Here is a 17,665-nt window from a genome sequence, read left to right on the forward strand (position 1 = left end):
ATAAAATAGGGATTCTTAATTTGAGGTATCTGTGAGGTTATTTTTTTTAAATAAATAAATATGTATATATATATATATATATATATGACTACAATTTAACATTTTTTTCCCTTTGTAATCCTGTGTATTTTATTTTATACACTTAGAAACATTATTCTAAGAAAGTACTCAGAAGCCCCACCAGACTGCCAAAGGAGTTCTTCGCACACACACACACACACACACACACAATAATTAAGAACTCCTGCTATAGAAATAAATTACAAAAGAAAAATAGTAGCACAATAGTTCTCCGTCACAATCATATGCCACTACTTGTTCAGCCATTCCCCAATTAATAGGTATTCCCTCAATTTCTAATTCTTTGTCACCACAAAAAGAGCTGCTTTTATTTTTTTCTTCTTCACATAGGTTCTTTTCCTTTTACTTTGATCTCTATGGTGTACAGACATAACAATGATATTGCTGGGTCAAAGGGTATGCACAGTTTTATAGCCCTTTGGGCATAGTTCCAAATTGTTCTTCACAATGGTTGGATCAGTTCCATATGAGAAATTTAAGTAGATTTTCCATTCAAATCCCATTTTTAAACTTACTTTGCTATGCTCCAACTCGTTTCATTTCTTTCTTACCTCCTTCAGATGTCAGAAGTCAAGAATGAGAAACTACACGGGAATAACATTATTCATTCTAAAGGGGCTCACAGAAGACCCACAGCTACAGGTCCTACTTTTTATCTTTCTTTTTCTCACCTACATTTTGAGTATAATTGGGAACTTGACAATCATTGCCCTCACTTTGTTGGACCCTCACCTTAAAACTCCCATGTATTTTTTCCTCCGCAATTTCTCCTTCTTAGAAGTGTCATTCACAACTGTCTGTATCCCCAGATTCCTATATAGCATGTCAAGTGGGGACAGTACTGTGACCTATAATGCTTGTGCCACCCAATTATTTTTTGCCATCCTCCTGGGTACAACAGAATTTTTTCTTTTGGCTGCTATGTCCTATGACCGCTATGTGGCCATATGTAAGCCTCTTCATTATACAACCATCATGAATAATAGGGTGTGTATCACTTTTGTCCTTTGCTGTTGGCTAGCTGGGTTGATGATTATCCTTCCACCACTTAGTTTGGGCCTCCAGCTAGAATTCTGTGACTCAAATATCATTGACCATTTTGGCTGTGATGCATCTCCCATCCTACAGATCACATGCTCTGATACACAGTTCATAGAAAAGATGATTCTAATCTTTGCTATTTTGACATTAATTATGACTTTGGTGTGTGTGGTTCTGTCTTATACATATATCATCAGGACAATTCTAAGATTCCCCTCTGCTCAGCAAAGGAAAAAGGCCTTTTCCACTTGTTCCTCCCACATGATTGTTGTCTCCATCACTTATGGCAGCTGCATCTTCATATACATCAAACCTTCTGTAAAGGAAGGGGTGGCTTTGAATAAGTTGGTGTCAGTGCTCACAACTTCAGTTGCCCCAGTGATGAACCCCTTCATTTATACCCTCAGAAATAAGCAAGTAAAACAAGCTTTTCAGGCTTCAGTAAAAAGGATTGCATTTCTCTCAAAAAAGTAAGAGACTGTCATGACTGAGATGTCAAACCATAAGACAAAAACTGAAGGTACTCTGGACACCCTACCCAATTTTGTGCTTTCCTTATGTACTGTCTAATCATCACAGCCCTTTTTCTATTGCTCCCAAGAATTTATTGTTGTTCCTCCTTTGTTCTTAAAGAGGACCAAAGACATTAGGAGGCCTTGACTTGCAAGTGAATTGTACTTAAGTGAGGCAGAGCAGTGCAAAGAACTATGCGGTCATCCCCCTCCCTCTCTCCTAAGGCACAATCAATAAACAAATCATTCATTACCTTCCCCTCCTCAATTAAGGTTTCTGTTTTTAAGTGGCATGAAAATAAACTTTCAAGAAATTTATGAATGTCCTCTCCACCCAAATGTGCTTACTCCTATGACTAAAAGAGAAAATGAACAATATAAATTATGCCTGTGACTTTTAACACAGCTTGTTGTTTTAACAACATGTATGCATACAAACTTTCCAGTGTTTCTTTAAACGTATTCTCATCTATGACAGTGGAATCAATCATTTGGACTCTTTCACCCAATACCTAATGTCCTATATGACAAAGTGGAAACTGCATTCAGCTATGACAGCTCTGTCTAGATTAGCAAATCTATTGTGAGTAATCTTTTGGTTACTACCTCACTGAAAGACTTAAGAATGGGGTAAAGAATGGGGAAAACTGATCTTAGTTACAACTCAGCCATTAATTAGATAAGTGGCCTTAGTTTTCTCTTAGGTAAAATGAAGGTTTTAGACCAGAAAATGTATGATGTTATTTTCATCTCTAAAATGTTGCTATAGGAAGAAATGACTTCCTGATATTTCAACAAAGCAGAAAAGTCAAGAGGGGCTTAAAAAAAAGAAGCATTGAAATGTACAGTGGAAGACTTTAATATGCAAATCTTTTCCCCACCCCTTCTCCATCTAGTAAACCAAGGCTTGCTCTGCATATGAAAAGGTCAGCTATAATGAATTAAAGCTGAGGAACAGAATGCACATGTTTCTGGAGGCTACAAAGTGTAACTAACTGAACTGGGACCTTTAAGGCAAGATGGAATGCCTTACTGAGGGTTCTTAAATCTAGAAGGATTCTAGCCTAGACCTCTCCCACTTCCTGATGACAAACCTCAGTACCAAAGTTCTGAGAAAGTCCAAGAGAATAGGCATCTGAGAACACTAGGCTAAGAACACAGTAGCACATTGCCTGAAGCTGAGCACCACAGAATCAACACTTTTGAATTGTGGTGTTGGAGAAGATTTTTAAGAGTCACTTGGACAGCAAGGAGAACAAATCAGTCAATACTTAAAGGAATTAATTCAGGTTATTCACTGGAGGGTCAAACCCTGAAGCTGAAGCTTAAATACTTTGGCCACATAATGAGAAGACAGGACTCATTGGAAAAGACCCTAATGTTGACAAAGATTGAAGGCGAAAGGAAAAGGAGATGTCAGAGAATGAGATGTATAGGTAGTATCATGAACAAAACATGAACTTGGATAGACTTCAAGAGACAGTGGAGGACAGAAAGGCCTAGCGTGCTACAGTCTATGGGGGTCACAAAGAGTCTGACATACCTGAACGACTGAACAAAATAACAAAAGTTAAAGTTCAAACCCAAGGAGTACAGGCAGAGCAAGTCATCCAGCAGTGATGCCATTCCCAAAGAAAAGCCCTCTAGACAAGCGATTTGTCCAGCCCATCAGTACCATTAGACCAGGGGTAGAGCAGCCTACTGTGCCCTTTCTGGTAACAACATCCCAGTGTCCTGTCTAGTACAGTTCAATAGTAGTAGATCCTTAGGAGCTAGCTTAGAAGACGACCAACCTGCTTAAACCAGCCCAGCAGTTGAACTGACCCATCAAGTCAAGCTACCATGACTTCTAAGAGTAAGATCAGCAGATGTGTCTGGCAAGGAGTCAGACTACAAGAGCCACTTATCCATCCCTTGTCCATCCCTGATACCATGTCCTGCAGCTAATTTTATGAGAACCATCTGGAGAAAGAAAGGACATTGAGATCCTGCAATTCCAATTAGGAGTTGCCTTGGCCATGATCCCTACATGTGTGGTTTACTATCAAGGTGCTATTAGTTTGAGCCCACTCTCCCAAAGGACCTTGTGTGTCAGTAAAAGGAGATTGAGCCTCTTATTTTGGTGTAAACATTTTGCCACTACTGTTCTTGCCATGTCATTTAAGTCAATGTCCTTGCTGAAGAAATAAGTCTACTGGCTAATTGTTAAGGGGAAATGTACTGATAAGAGCCAGTACTAGCAGGAGAGTCACCAACAGATTTAGTCCCTAGGAAATAATGGAAGTCCCTTTTCCCGGGACTAACCCTGTCAATGTGTGAGTTGGAAGAGTGACCATAGAAGGGGTATGTTCCATTAAGACTGTGGAATAGTTTTTTCCCCGCTATAATTATGGATCATCTGTACTCTATTCCAAATTGCGAACATAAACTGGATGATTTTCCTTACCACTCCTGACTATGAATTCTTTTGTCCCTGGACTGAACTGAGCAAACTTGTTCTGATTTCCTGTTACTGCCCTTGATTCTTGTTTTTATTTTTTTTCCCTAGATCTTAGTGTTTGTTTCTGATTTCAAGCTGATGAATTAAAGTTCTGTCCTGATTATTCTATTTATTTCATAATAAACTTGACATTCTTTACCTTGTACTGTACTCTGACTCTATATGACCTTATAGATTCTCTCCCCCATAACACTTAAATATATGACCATGACTCTAATGTCCATGACGATCATGTCCTGAGGGCTAACAGGGAGATTTTGGCTATATGTTTTTATAAATGAATACAAATATTGCCATAAGTCAGGACTGTTATTAGTCTGATTTTGAACATTTCCCTGAAGGAGCTCATCAGCTGCCTCCCAGGTCTCTTTGTTGGAAACATTTGCACATTTAATCCTCAGGTACAGACTTCTTATCTGGACAATTACAATATCTACCTGACTTAGGTCTCAACACTTCAGTCTTTCCTCATTCGTCATCCTCATAGCTACCAAAATAATTGTCCTAAACATAGGCCTGACCATGCCATTCACCTGCTCAAGAATCTTCAGTGATTCACTAATTGCTCAAAATTAAAATCAAGCTTCTCAACTTGACATAATTTGTATCAGGGCAGCTGGGTGGCACAGTGGCTAGAACACTGGGCCTGGAGTCAGGGGAATGTGAGGTCAAATCCAGCCTCAGACACTTCCTAGCTGTGTGACCCTGGGCAAGTCACTGTTTGCCTCAGTTTCCTCATCTGTAAAATGAGCTAGAAAAGGAAATGGCAAACTACTCCAGTATCTTTGCCAAGTAAACCCCAAATGGGGTCATGAATAGTTGGGCATGACTCAAGAGTATCATTTACATCTAGGCTATATTTCAAGGGTAATTTCAATACTAACCCTTATCATGCACTATCGTTATATATTTCCACATAGAATCCCATAGGGAGAAGTTCTATACACTGACTTCCACTCCCTACTCCCTCATAACCATTTGTTTTGTTTTTCTTTCCCATGGTTCTATAATACCCTTTAATATCCTTTCATTGTTTCTTCTTGAGTCTTCCTTTTATTGTTAATAAACAACCCTACATATTATAACTATGCCCTCTCCTCAGAAATTATATTTTCTGTATTTTTTATTTTATTTTCTACGTACATAGTATCTCCTCACAATAGGATATTATCTCATTGAGGGTAAGGATGATTTAATTTTTGCCTTTTTATCACTAATCCCTAGCACATTGCCTGGAATATAGTAGATACTGAATAAAAGTTTGTTGAATTGAATCAAATGCATTCCATATTACCATTAATCTGACCTGCTCATTGCTCTTAGTCCAGGATTCCATTCCCCACCTCCTTGGACTTTGGGTTTTTTTTTTAATGGTTATTTTTATTTATTTTTTTTGTTTTCAACATTTACTTCCACAAAATTTTGAGTTCAAAATTTTCACCCCATCTCGCCCCTCCCCCACCCCAAGATTGCATGCATTCTAAATACCCCTTCCCCTAGTCTGTCTTCCCTTCTATCTCTCCTCCCTTTCTCTTATCCCCTTCCCTTTCAATTTTCCTGTAGGGCAGGATGGATTTCTGTACCCCATTTCTTGTATTTCTTGTTTCCCAGTTGCATGTGAAAATATTTTTTTTAAACATGTGTTTTTAAAACTTTGGGTTCCAAATTTTCTCCCTTCCTCCCTCCTCATCTACCCTCATTGATAAAGCAAACAACCAAATATAGGTTATATATGTGCAGTTATGTAAAACACTTCCATAGTAAACATGCTGTGAAAAACTAACTCTATTTCCCTTAATCCTATCCCGCCCATCTATTTATTCTATTCTTTCTTTTGACCCTGTCCCTCCTCAGAAGTATATGCTTCTGATTACTCCCTTTCCCAATCTGCCCTCCCCTCTATCATTCCCCTACTCTCTTGTCCCCTCCCCCCCTTTTTTTCCTGTAGGGTAAGACAGATTTCCACACCCAATTGAGTGTGTATGTTATTCTCTCCTTAAGTCAAATCCTGTGAGAATAAGATTCACTCATTCCCTCTCACCTTCCCCCATTTCCCCTCCACTGTAAGAGCCTTTTCTTTTCATTTGTTTTTTTGTGAGATAATTTACCCCATTCTACCTCTCCCTTTCTCCTTCTCCTAGTATATTCCTCTCTCACCACTTAATTTTATTCTCAAGATATGACCCCTTCATTTTCAACTCACCCTGTGCCCTCTATCTATCTATATCTATATATACATACATATAATTTTTCTCCCTCCAACTACCCTAATACTGACAAAGGTCTCATGAATTACAAATATCATCTTTCCATGTAGAAATATAAACAGTTCAACCTTAATATGTCTCTTATGATTTTCTCTTTCCTGTTTACCTCTTCATGTTCCATTCAAGTCTTGTATTTGAAAATCAAATTTTCTATTTGACTCTGGTCTTTTCATCAAGAATGCTTGAAAGTCCTCTATTTCACTGAATGACCATTTTTTCCCCTGCAGGATTATACTCAGTTTTGCTGGGTAGGTGATTCTTGGTTGTAATCCTATCTCCTTTGCTCTCCAGAATAATATATTCCATGCGCTGCAGTCCCTTAATGTAAAACAGCTAAATTTTGTGTTATCCTGATTGTGTTTCCACAATACTTGAATTGTTTCTTTCTGGCTGCTTGTAATATTTTCACCGTGACCTGAGAACTCTGAAATTTGGCTACAATATTCCTAGGAGTTTTCCTTTGGGGATCTCTTTCAGCAGGAGATGGGTGGATTCTTTCAATTTCTATTTTGCCCTCTGGTTCTAAAATATCAGGACAGTTTTCCTGGATAATTTCTTGAAAGATGATGTCTAGGCTCTTTTTTTGATCATGGCTTTCAGATAGTCCAATAATTTTTAAATTCTCTCTCCTGGATCTATTTTCCAGGTCAGTTGTTTTTCCAATGAGATATTTCACATTGTTTTCTAATTTTTCATTCTTTTGGATTTGTTTTACAGTGTCTTGATTTCTCATAAAGTCACTAGCTTCCAATTGCTCTATTCTAATTTTTAAGGAAGTATTTTCTTCAGTAAGCTTTTGGACTTCCTTTTCCATTTGTCCAATTTTGCTTTTTAGGGCATTCTTCTCCTCATTGGCTTTTTGGACCTCTTTTGCCTTTTGGGTTAGGCTATTTTTTAAGGTGTTATTTTCTTCAGTATTTTTTTGGGTCTCCTTTAGCAAACTGTTGACTTGTTTTTCATGATTTTCTTGCATCACTTTCATTTTTCTTCTCAGTTTTTCCTCTACTTCTCTTACTTTCTTCTCAAAATCCCTTTTGAGCTCTTCCAAGGCCTGGGACTGACTCATATTTTTCTTGGAGGCTTTGGATGTATGAGCTTTGACTTTGTTTTCTTCTTCTGGTTGTATGTTTTGATCTTCTTTGTCACCAAAGTAAGATAATATGGTCTGACTCTTTTTGCGCTGCTTACTCATGATCCTGGCCAATTACCTGAGTTTTAAAGTCTTTGTTAAGGTAAAAGTCTGCTTCCAATGTGAAGAGTGTACTGTCCCAAGCTTTGGGGGTTTGTACAGCTGTTTTGAGAGGTACTTCTAGGGACCTGAAAATTTTCAGTTCTTCCAAGGTGCTATGGTAAAGGGCGAGGTGATTTCTCTCCACCACTACAACAAGCTCCACCACACCAGCGCTCCTCCTGCTCACCTCAGAACTGCCCCTCAGAACTGTGACCCAGATCTAAGCACTGGTAAAGCAAGAGATTCCTGCCTCAGCACTGGCAAAGAGATCCCTGCAATCCCCCTCTGATCAGACACTTGATTCCCCCTCAGTCTGTGGGCCTGAAGCTCAGGAAAAAGTCACGGCCCTGGGCCACGCTTGATCAAGACTTGTGGTTGAGACCTAGCTCCTCTCTCACTGCAGTCACAGACTTTTCCCACTGACCTTCTAAGTTGTCTTTGGCATTCAGGGGTTCAGAAGTCTGGAAACCACCACAGCTGCCTGTGATTCAGTCATCTGAGGCCTGCTCCAGGGTTACTGTGGCCTGCGCCTCACGCTGAACTGCGCTCCTCTCCTCGCCCAGCACCATATACCTTTCTGATCAACCATCCAGGTTGTCTTTGACTGGAAATTTGTTTCACTCTTTTTTTTAGTGGGTTCTGCTGCTTTAGAATTTGTTTAGAGCCATTTTTTTATGTATTTGGAGGGCTTTGGGAGAGAGCTCAAGACAGTCACTGCTTTCCCTCTGCCATCTTGGCTCCGCCTCTCCCCCTTGGACTTTGTTATCAGCTTTATCCTACATGCATGCAATGCATTTCTCTGCCTCTTACAATCCTTAGCTTGCTTCAAAACTTTTCTCAGGTACTTCCTCCTACAGGAAACCTTTCCTAAACTCTTTTTATTAATGTTTTCTCCCCTCAAATTTACTTGTGCTTACTGTATCCTCCCAGTAGAATGTAAGATCCTCGATGGCAGGAACCATTTTTCATATTGTTCTTGTAGCCACAGGTCCTAGTACAATTCCTTTAATATGAAATGTAGCCTTTCTGCGCTGCCCTGTAGTGAGTTCCATACAGCGTTGTTCTCAGTTTCTGTCGTAACTTTAAAGGGAAACTTTCACAATGTCCAGAGCCCTAGACATCTTGTAGATGAAGGAGGAGGATGTCCTCAAATTCCTTGCTGCAGGGACCCATTTCGGTGGCACCAATTTGGACTTCCAGAAGGAACAGTATATCTACAAAAGAAAGAGTGACAGTATCTACACCATCAATTTGAAGAGAATTTGGGAAAAGCTTCTGCTGGCAACTCATGCCATTGTTGCTATTGAAAATTCCGCTGATGTTAGTGTCATCTTATCCAGGAGCACTGGCCAGTGAGCTGTCCTGAAATTTGCTGCTGTCACTGGCACCACATCTATTGCTGGATGTTTCACACCAGGCACCTTCACTAACCAGATCCAGGCAGCTTTCAGGGAGCCTTGCCTCTTGGTGGTCACTGATCCTCAGGCAGATCACCAGCCTCTTACTGAAGCATAGTATGTTAACCTTCCAACTATTGCATTGTGCAACACAGACTCCCCATTTCACTATGTGGACATTGCCATTCCATGTAACAACAAGGAAGCTCACTCAGTGGGTCTGATGTGGTGGATGCTGGCCTGTGAAGTCCTACGTATGCATGGTACCATCTCCCCTGAACACCCATGGGAGGTCATGCCCGATCTTTACTTCTACAGGGATCCAGAGGAGATTGAAAAGGAAGAGCAGGCCACAGCTGAGAAGGCAGGGACAAAGGAGGAGTTTTAGGGTGAATGGATTCACCTGCCCCAGAATTCACAGCTACTCAACCAGAGGGAGCTGATTGGTCTCAGGGAGTGCAGGTGCCATCTGTGCCCATTTAGCAGTTCTCTTTTGAAGATTGGAGTGCTCAGCTGGCTGCGGAGGACTGATCTGCAGCTCCTACTGCTCAGGCCACTAAATGGGTAGGAACTACCATAGAGTGGTCTTAAGTTTTATCACACGCGTTGTAATAGTGTTGGAAAAATGCTGATGGAAAATAAACATTGGTTTCTTATGAAAAAAAAATATGAAACATAAACTCTAATTTGACATTTAAAGCCCAGCCTACCTTTCCAGGATGATTTAACGTTACTCCCCTTCATATTCTCTATGATTCAGAGAGCCAGCCCTTGTCTCCTACCATTTAGTAGCCAAAGCTTTTTAAATGAGTGATCTTTGTGGTAAGCCAGTGCCCATTCCAAGGAAATAAAAGATAATTAATGCACAAAACACAGATATTAGAAGCCAAAGTTATTGAAGGATAGTTTGGGATACAGCTCATTAGTCCTTGATCTTAAATGGGCAAGAAAATAACTACTGAAAGATGGGTCACTAGAGGGCTTCCAGTAGGATCTATGTTCCCTTGGGTCTTCAGGAGATTCTGGTTTGGGGCTCTTGGTTCATCCCACTACCGTAAATGTCAATAACTGGGAAGCATGGAAATAGCTCTAGAGTGGTACTTTGAATTCTTTCTTATGTAATCTGTGACTCAAAACCTTCATATATAAGACTTTCCTCATTGTTGGAGACTGATTATGCAGTGTTCCATGCCTGTGTTAGGGGCCAATTGGCAAGAGTTTGGATGAAGAAAAATCCTGGTCTTTGGCATCCAGCATCGACAGAGAACACCCATGGTTCCAGATTCCCTTCTAGGTCCTGAAGGGAGAAAAAGACTTTGTGGAGAATCTGAGACATATTTTAGAGGATCCAGCACAGCAATCAATCCCCTGTTCTCAGCTTCCTATACTAGAGAATTCGGAGAATTTCCTGTTGGGCAAGATATATTAATATGTTACTCTCAATAGGAAGTTTCATTCACTCTGTGTACTATCTCATACATTCTCATCTATATGCCTTACCTGGTTTCTGTTTATTATCAGCTTAGGCTTATTTGCTATTTGTGGAATCAGTAGAGTCCAGCTTTGGATATATAGCTTGGGCCATTTCTTTCCCATTAAGAAATAGCAATTAGGAATTCATTTTGAATGCAGAAATTATTTCTCCTAGACTAACAATATTTATAGGGGAAAATAGATATAACTCAGATTTGGTATCTATTCTTTAAAGAGATCAGAGTCCCCTATCCCTAGCTCCAAACTTGATTTCCCTGTTGGCAGGAATCCAGATTTCCCTTAAAGAAGGATGGGTAAAGAGGAATAGCCACATCTATCAATTTACTTATCCTTTTGAGCCATATCTAGACAAACCGTCGTGGTACACACATAACCTATGTCAAAATATTTTGGAGATACCTCGTCTTCCAGAGCTAAGGCCCAGCAACCAGGTTGTGTCCTCAGTTTGGCATAACAATAATCCTTTGCACTCAGGATGATATCACCCTCTGGTAAAGTGCATTGCTTGGACTGGCACCAGATGTTCACTGAGGGATCTAGCTCCCCCTATTTCCTAGGGCCATCCATCACATATTCACAGTCCCTGTTCCTTGTCACTGACAGATACTGCACTCTTGTTCCCATCACAGAACTTTGGTTGTGTGCTCCACAGGATGGACACAACCCTTAAGACTTGAGACAATACTTTTCCCATACAGTCCATGGGGACAGTAAATCAAGACCTAAAAATGATTATGTCATGGTCCAGCCCAGTCTGTCTATAAGACCTGCCTTTACTCCAGCATGTTAAACCCTCCTTCTTAGAAGGGGGCTTCCATATATGTTCACCATGTTCCTCACTCTGAAATTAATTAAATTTCTGTTTTGTGTCCTAACTCTGCTGTTCTGGTCTGCTCTGCTTGTTTGACTCTGGGCACTCACTAGTTCACACACACACACACACACACACACACACACACAGACATATACACTTTACACATAAACAGAAAGTCATCTCATTTCTTCACATGGGCTGTGACATTCTTACCAGTTTTCCTTGCTTTTAAGATCTAAGCACATGAAACTCTGAGGTCAAACTTAAAATTATGTTTTATAGTTACTCTATTTTCTATAAAGAGGTATTCTTACCTAATGAGTATCCAAGGTTAACAAGGAGGATTTTTCTGCTTTATCTAGTAGCTCATAATTCTGTGAGCATGAGTCCTGGCACTGAGAATTATGTCTATTATGCTTCAATGGTTTAAAAAAAAGTTTAAAAAAGTAAAAAAAAAAAGTTAAAAAAAGTTTAAAAAAAGCAGGGGTAGCAATTTTGATGTTAGATGAAATAAAAGTAAAAATAGACCTAATTAAAAGAGACAAGGAAGGAAACTACATCCTGCTAAAAGGTATCATAGACAATGAAGTAATATCAATACTAAACATATGTGCACCAAGTGGTATAGCATCCAAATTCTTAAAGGATAAGTTAAGTGAGTTACAGGAAGAAGTAGCAAAAACTATACTAGTGGAGGACCTCAACTGTCTTCTCTCAGAACTTGATCAAATTAGAGGACAAGAAATAATCTACCTGTCAGATCTATGGGGAAGGGAAAAATTCATGACCAAAAAAGAGATAGAGAGCATTACAAAACATAAAATAGATAATTTTTATTATATTAAATTAAAAAATGTACAAAACAAAACCAATGCAAACAAGCTTAGAAGGAAAGCAGAAAGCTGGGAAACAATTTTTATAGCATGTCTCTGATAAAGGCTTCATATTTCAAATATATAGAGAACTTAGTCAAATTTATAGGAATACAAACCATTCTCTGATTGATAAATGGTCAGAGGATATGAACAGGTAGCTTTCATATGAAGAAATCAAAGCTATCTGTGGGCATATAAAAATTACTCTAAATCACTTTTGATTAGAGAAATGCAAATTAAGGTGGCTCTCTGGTGACACCTCATCTATCAGATTGACTAATATGACAAAAAAGGAAAATGATAAATGTTGGAAAGGATGTGGGAAAATTGGGACACCAGTACATTGTTGATAGAGTTGTGAACAGATCCAACAATTCTGGGAGAGCAATTTGGAACTATGCCCAAAGATCAACCAAATTGTGCATACCCTTTGATCCAGCAATACTAGCTCTGTATTCCAAAGAGATAATAAAAAAGGGGAAAGGGACTACATGTATAAAAAAATATTTATAGCAGCCCCTTTCATGGTGGCAAAATACTGCAAATTGAGGGGATTCCCAACAATTGGGGAACGATCAAACAAGCTGTTGTATATGAATGTAATGGAATACTATTGTGCAATAATGTCCAATATTATTGTACAATAAGAAATGATAAATAGGCAGATTTCAGAAAAAAAAAACTTGGAAAGACTTGTGTTAACTGATACAAAATGAAATAAGCAGAACCAGGAGAACATTGTACATAGTATCAGCAACAGCGCTTCATGATCAGCTATAAATGATTCACTTCTTCTCAGAAACACAATGGCCCAAGACAAGTATAGAGGACTCATGAAGGAAAATGCTATCCACATCAAGATAAATATCTGAGATACTCAGAATGCAGATGAAAGCCTACTTTTTTTTACTTATTGTAGTCTTTTGGTTTATTCTTGTGGTTTTATTTCCTTTTGATCTGTTTCTTCTTTCACAACTGTGACTAAAATGGAAATGTTTTACATGATAATACATTTATAACTTATAACAAATTGCCTACCATTTTAGGGAGAGAAGAAGGAATGGAGGGAGGGATAAAAATATCAAACTCAAAATCTTGTAAAAATGAATACTAAAGGAGGGTGGAGCCAAGATTGTGGAGTAAAGGCAGGAGATCACCTGAGCTCTCCCCCAAACCCCTCCAAATACCTTTAAAATTATTCTAAATAAATTTTAGAGCAGCAGAACCCACAGAAAGATGTAGTGAAACAAATTTCTAGCTTGAGACATGCTGGAAGGTCTACAGGAAAGGTCTTTGCACTAGGATGAGAGAGGAGCACAGACCAGTGCAGGTTGTGCCAGTGCAGATGGGGCAGGCCTCAGGGTGACTGAATCACTGGCAGCAGTGACAGTTTCCAGGCTTCTCAGCCTACAGACACCAAAGACAACTTAGAAGGTCAGCAGTAAAGGTCTGTCACATCTGAGTGAGAGAGGAACTCAGTTCAGCACAGGCTTTGCCGGCACAACCCTGACCCTAGCAAACCAGTAGCAGGCCTTGGGAGTTACTGAATCAGCAGCAGCAGTGTCTGCTTCCAGAGCTCTCAGCCCACAGACAATAAGTGGGGGGGGTTTGAACAATTGGTCAGAAAGAGATTATAGGGGTCTCTTTGCTAGCACCAAGGCTAGCACCAAGAACTCTGTTACTTTTCTCATACTTGGATCTGGGTTGCAGTCCTGGGTGGCAGTCCCAGCATGAGGAGGAGCACTAGCATAGCAGAGCTTGTGGCAGCAGTGGAAGTGGAGACCCTCCTCACAGTTCCAGGGGAGAAAAGAGTGTTTGTGGTCACTCATAAAGCAGAGCACAGGCCAGGAGAGGAGTAAACAGCTCTCCTTAGATCATACCATCTTGGAAGAACTGAAAACTTACAGGACCCTAGAAGTATCTCTGAAAACAGCTGCACAAAATCCCTGAAACTTGAGACAGTTCAATCTCTACCCTGGAAGCAGAGCTCTACCTTGACAAAGAGTCAAAAAGTCAAATGATAGGCTGGGGAAAATGAGAAAACAACAGAAAAAAAACTCTGACTATAGAAACTTACTTTGGTGACAAGGAAGATCAAAATACATACTCAGAAGAAGACAACAAAGTCAAAACTCCTTCATCCAAAACCTCCAAGAAAAACACGAATTGGTCTCAAGCTATGGAAGAGCTCAAAAAAGATTTTGAAAATCAAGTAAGAGAAGTAGAGGAAAAGTTGGGAAGAGAAATGAGAGTGATGCAAGAAAACAATGAAAAATGAGTCAACAGCTTGGTAAAGGAGACAAACAAAAAAAAATACTGAAGAAAAATAATACCTTATAAAACAGACTAAGCCAAATGACAAAAGAGTTCCAAAAAGCCAATTTGAAGAAGAATGCCTTAAGAAGGAGAATTGACCAAATAGAAAAAGAGGTCCCAAGACTCACTGATGAAAACAATTCCTTAAAAATTAGATTGTAGCAAATGGAAGCTAATGACTTCATGAGAAATTAAGAAATCATAAAACAAAATCAAAAGCATGAAAAAATTGAAGACAATGTGAAGATGATTCTCATGAGAAAAACAACTGACCTGGAAAATAGATCCAAGAGATATAATTGAAAAATTATTGGACTACCTGAAATTTATGATAAAAAAAAAGCCTAGACATCATCTTTCAAGAAATTACCAAGGAAAACTGCCCTGATGTTCTACAACCAGGGGGTAAAATAGAAAATGAAAAAATCCACTAATCACCTCCTGAATGAGATCCCAAAATGACAACTCCCAGGAATATTATAGCCAAATTCCAGACTTCATAGGTCAAGGAGAAAACATTGCAAGCAGCCAGAAATAATCAATTCAAGTATTGTGGAGCTACAGAATAATAAAAGATTTAGCAGCTTCTACATTAAAGGATCCTCCAGAGGGCTTAGAATATTATATTCTGGAGGGCAAAGGACCTAGGATTACAACCAAGAATCATCTACCCAGCAAAACTGAGTATAATCCATGAAGGTAAAAAAATGGACATTCAATGAGATAGAAGAATTTTAAGCATTCTTGAGAAAAGACCAGAATTAAAGAGAAAATTTGACTTCCAAATATAATACTCAAGAGAAACATGAAAAGATAAACAGGAAAGAGAAATCATATTAAAGTTATATTATTTACATTCCTACATGGGAAGATGATATTTGTAACTCATAAGACCTTTCTCATTATTAGGGTAGTTAGAAGAAGTATATATAAACAGACGGCACAGGTGTGAGTTGAACATGAAGGGATGATATCTAAAAATAAAATGAAGGGGTGACAGAGGAATGTACTGGATGAAAGAGAAAAGGAGAGGTAGAATAGGGTAAATTATTTCACACAAAAGAGGCAAGAAAAAGCTTTTACAGTGGAGAAGAGGGGGAAGATGAGAGGGAGTGAATGTACCTTACTCTCATCAGAATTGACTTAAAGAGAGAATAACACACACTCAATTGGGTATTGAAATCTATCTTACCCTACAGGAAAGTAGGAGGGAAGGGCATAAGAAAAGGAGGGGTAATAGAAGGGAGGGTAGATTGGGGTGGGGGTAGTCAGAAGTAGACACTTTGAGGAGGGACAGGGTGAAAGGAGAGAGAAAATAGAATAAATGTGGGGAAATAGGATGGAGGGAAATACAGTTAGTCTTTTACAACATGACTACTATGGAAGTGTTTTGTATGACTACACATATATAACCTATACCAAATTGATTGCCTTCTCAATGAGGGGTGTTGGGAGAGAGGAAGGGAGAGAATTTGGAACTTAAAGTTTAAAAATAAATGTTGTTTTTTTTTTTACATGTAACTGAGAAAAACAAAATACTAAATAAAAGGAAGAAACAGGTGTAACTCCCCCCAAAAAATGAATACTAAAAATTGTCTTAAAATAAAATACTATTTAACAAAACAAAAAAAGAAGTAACCAGATAATTCCCCCCCATTTTTACATTATTCTTTTGTTCTAAGAGTTTGGGCCTGTTTTTATTTATAAATTAAATATAGTACGAAGACTTTTTTTGTAGGAGAGTCATAATTTTCAGATAGTCTTAGATTATCTCACATAATACATGTTTTACAGATCATTTTAATATAATATTTCTTTTTTATTTTTTAATAAATTTATTAATTAATTTTCAGGTCTCAGGGCTCTTCTTCCCTTTACCCCTAGAGAAAGCAAGAAATATGATAGCCTTTGAATATATGAGGTCATTCAATATGTTTTTCTGCATTAGCAGTGTTCCAGGAAAAGAAAAAAAATCAAGAAAAATAGAAGAAAAATATGATTTTATTTGCACTTTGAATCCATCAGTTCTCTACATGGCGGTGAATAGCATTGTTTATCATGAGTCCTTTGAATGTGGTGGGTCATTGATTTAATTAGATTTATTAAATCTTTCACAGTTGATTATCTTTACAATATTGTTGTTATTTATAGATTGTTCTTGTTCTGCTCATTTCCTTTTTCATCAGTTCATATAAGTCTTCCAAGGTCTTTCTAAAACCATTCCCTTCATAATGTCTTACATACTAGCATTCCATTCAGCTCTTCACCAGTTGAAGGTTGACTCCTAAATTTCCGATTTTTGGCCGCCACAAAAAGAGCTGCTATAAATACTTTTGTACATATGTATCCTTTTCTTTATCTTTGATTTCCTTGGAATATAGATCTAGTAGCAATAATGCTTGGTCAAAGGGTATGCATAGTTTTTAATATTATATTTCTCACATTTTTTCATATTTTTCAATTTTATCAATGTATTTAAGTATTCCTTGTTATCTCATTGGTTTAATATTTTCTGTTTGTCTGATTTTCAGGACATTAATTTTCAGCATGAGATTTTCCACCATCTATTCTAAAGTATCATTTTTCCTTACTGTGAGGGACTGTCTATGTTGGCAACTACCAGGTGGGTGCTGTGGCAAGATTAGGGTAAGATCTGGGTATTTGGAAGTCGAGGCAGGGGCTGTGGTAGGCGGAGTCGTGGTGAACTGGGATGGGCTAGGTACGGAGAAGCCCTGAGGCAGTGGGCAGTGCTATGTGAGATAAGCTGGGTGCAAGGAAGTAGCCAGAGCTTGTGCTCCTGAGGCAAGGGGCGGTGCCACGTGGGAGAGGGACGGCAGAGAACGAGTTCCCTTTGCTTAGTCCCCTCCCTAAATGCAATGTCAACCCCAGACGCCTCCTTCCTGTGACCTTCCTGACTTCCTGGGTCCCTTTGTGTAGCACTGACCCCAGACGCCTCCTTCCTGTGTCCTTCCTGACTTCCTAGGTCACGTACTCTGTCTATGCACTAATCCCAGACGCCTCCTTCCTGTATCTGGTCCTAGCCTCCTACGTCACTCCCTCTCCCTTGGTGTGCTAAACTCAGACAGCCCCTTCCGGTATCTGACCCTACAATGATTGGCTAGTAAGCGGGCTGGGGA

General features: G+C 39.0%; 1 protein-coding gene and 1 pseudogene across 1 annotated transcript; both read left to right on the top strand.

Annotated features, from left to right (window-relative positions):
- Nucleotides 1-654: 654 nt before the first annotated feature.
- Nucleotides 655-1,596, top strand: LOC114040078 (olfactory receptor 6C2-like). Its single transcript, XM_027858065.1, has one exon. The coding sequence runs from the start codon at nucleotides 658-660 to the stop codon at nucleotides 1,594-1,596; it is 939 nt and encodes a 312-aa protein (XP_027713866.1). The 5' UTR covers nucleotides 655-657.
- A 7,137-nt stretch (nucleotides 1,597-8,733) lies between these two features.
- On the top strand, nucleotides 8,734-9,620 carry LOC114040126 (annotated as a pseudogene).
- Nucleotides 9,621-17,665: the final 8,045 nt, after the last annotated feature.

This window comes from Vombatus ursinus, unplaced genomic scaffold (genome assembly GCF_900497805.2).
Source record: "Vombatus ursinus unplaced genomic scaffold, bare-nosed wombat genome assembly UNPS02012709.1, whole genome shotgun sequence".
Taxonomy (NCBI): Eukaryota; Metazoa; Chordata; class Mammalia; order Diprotodontia; family Vombatidae; genus Vombatus; species Vombatus ursinus.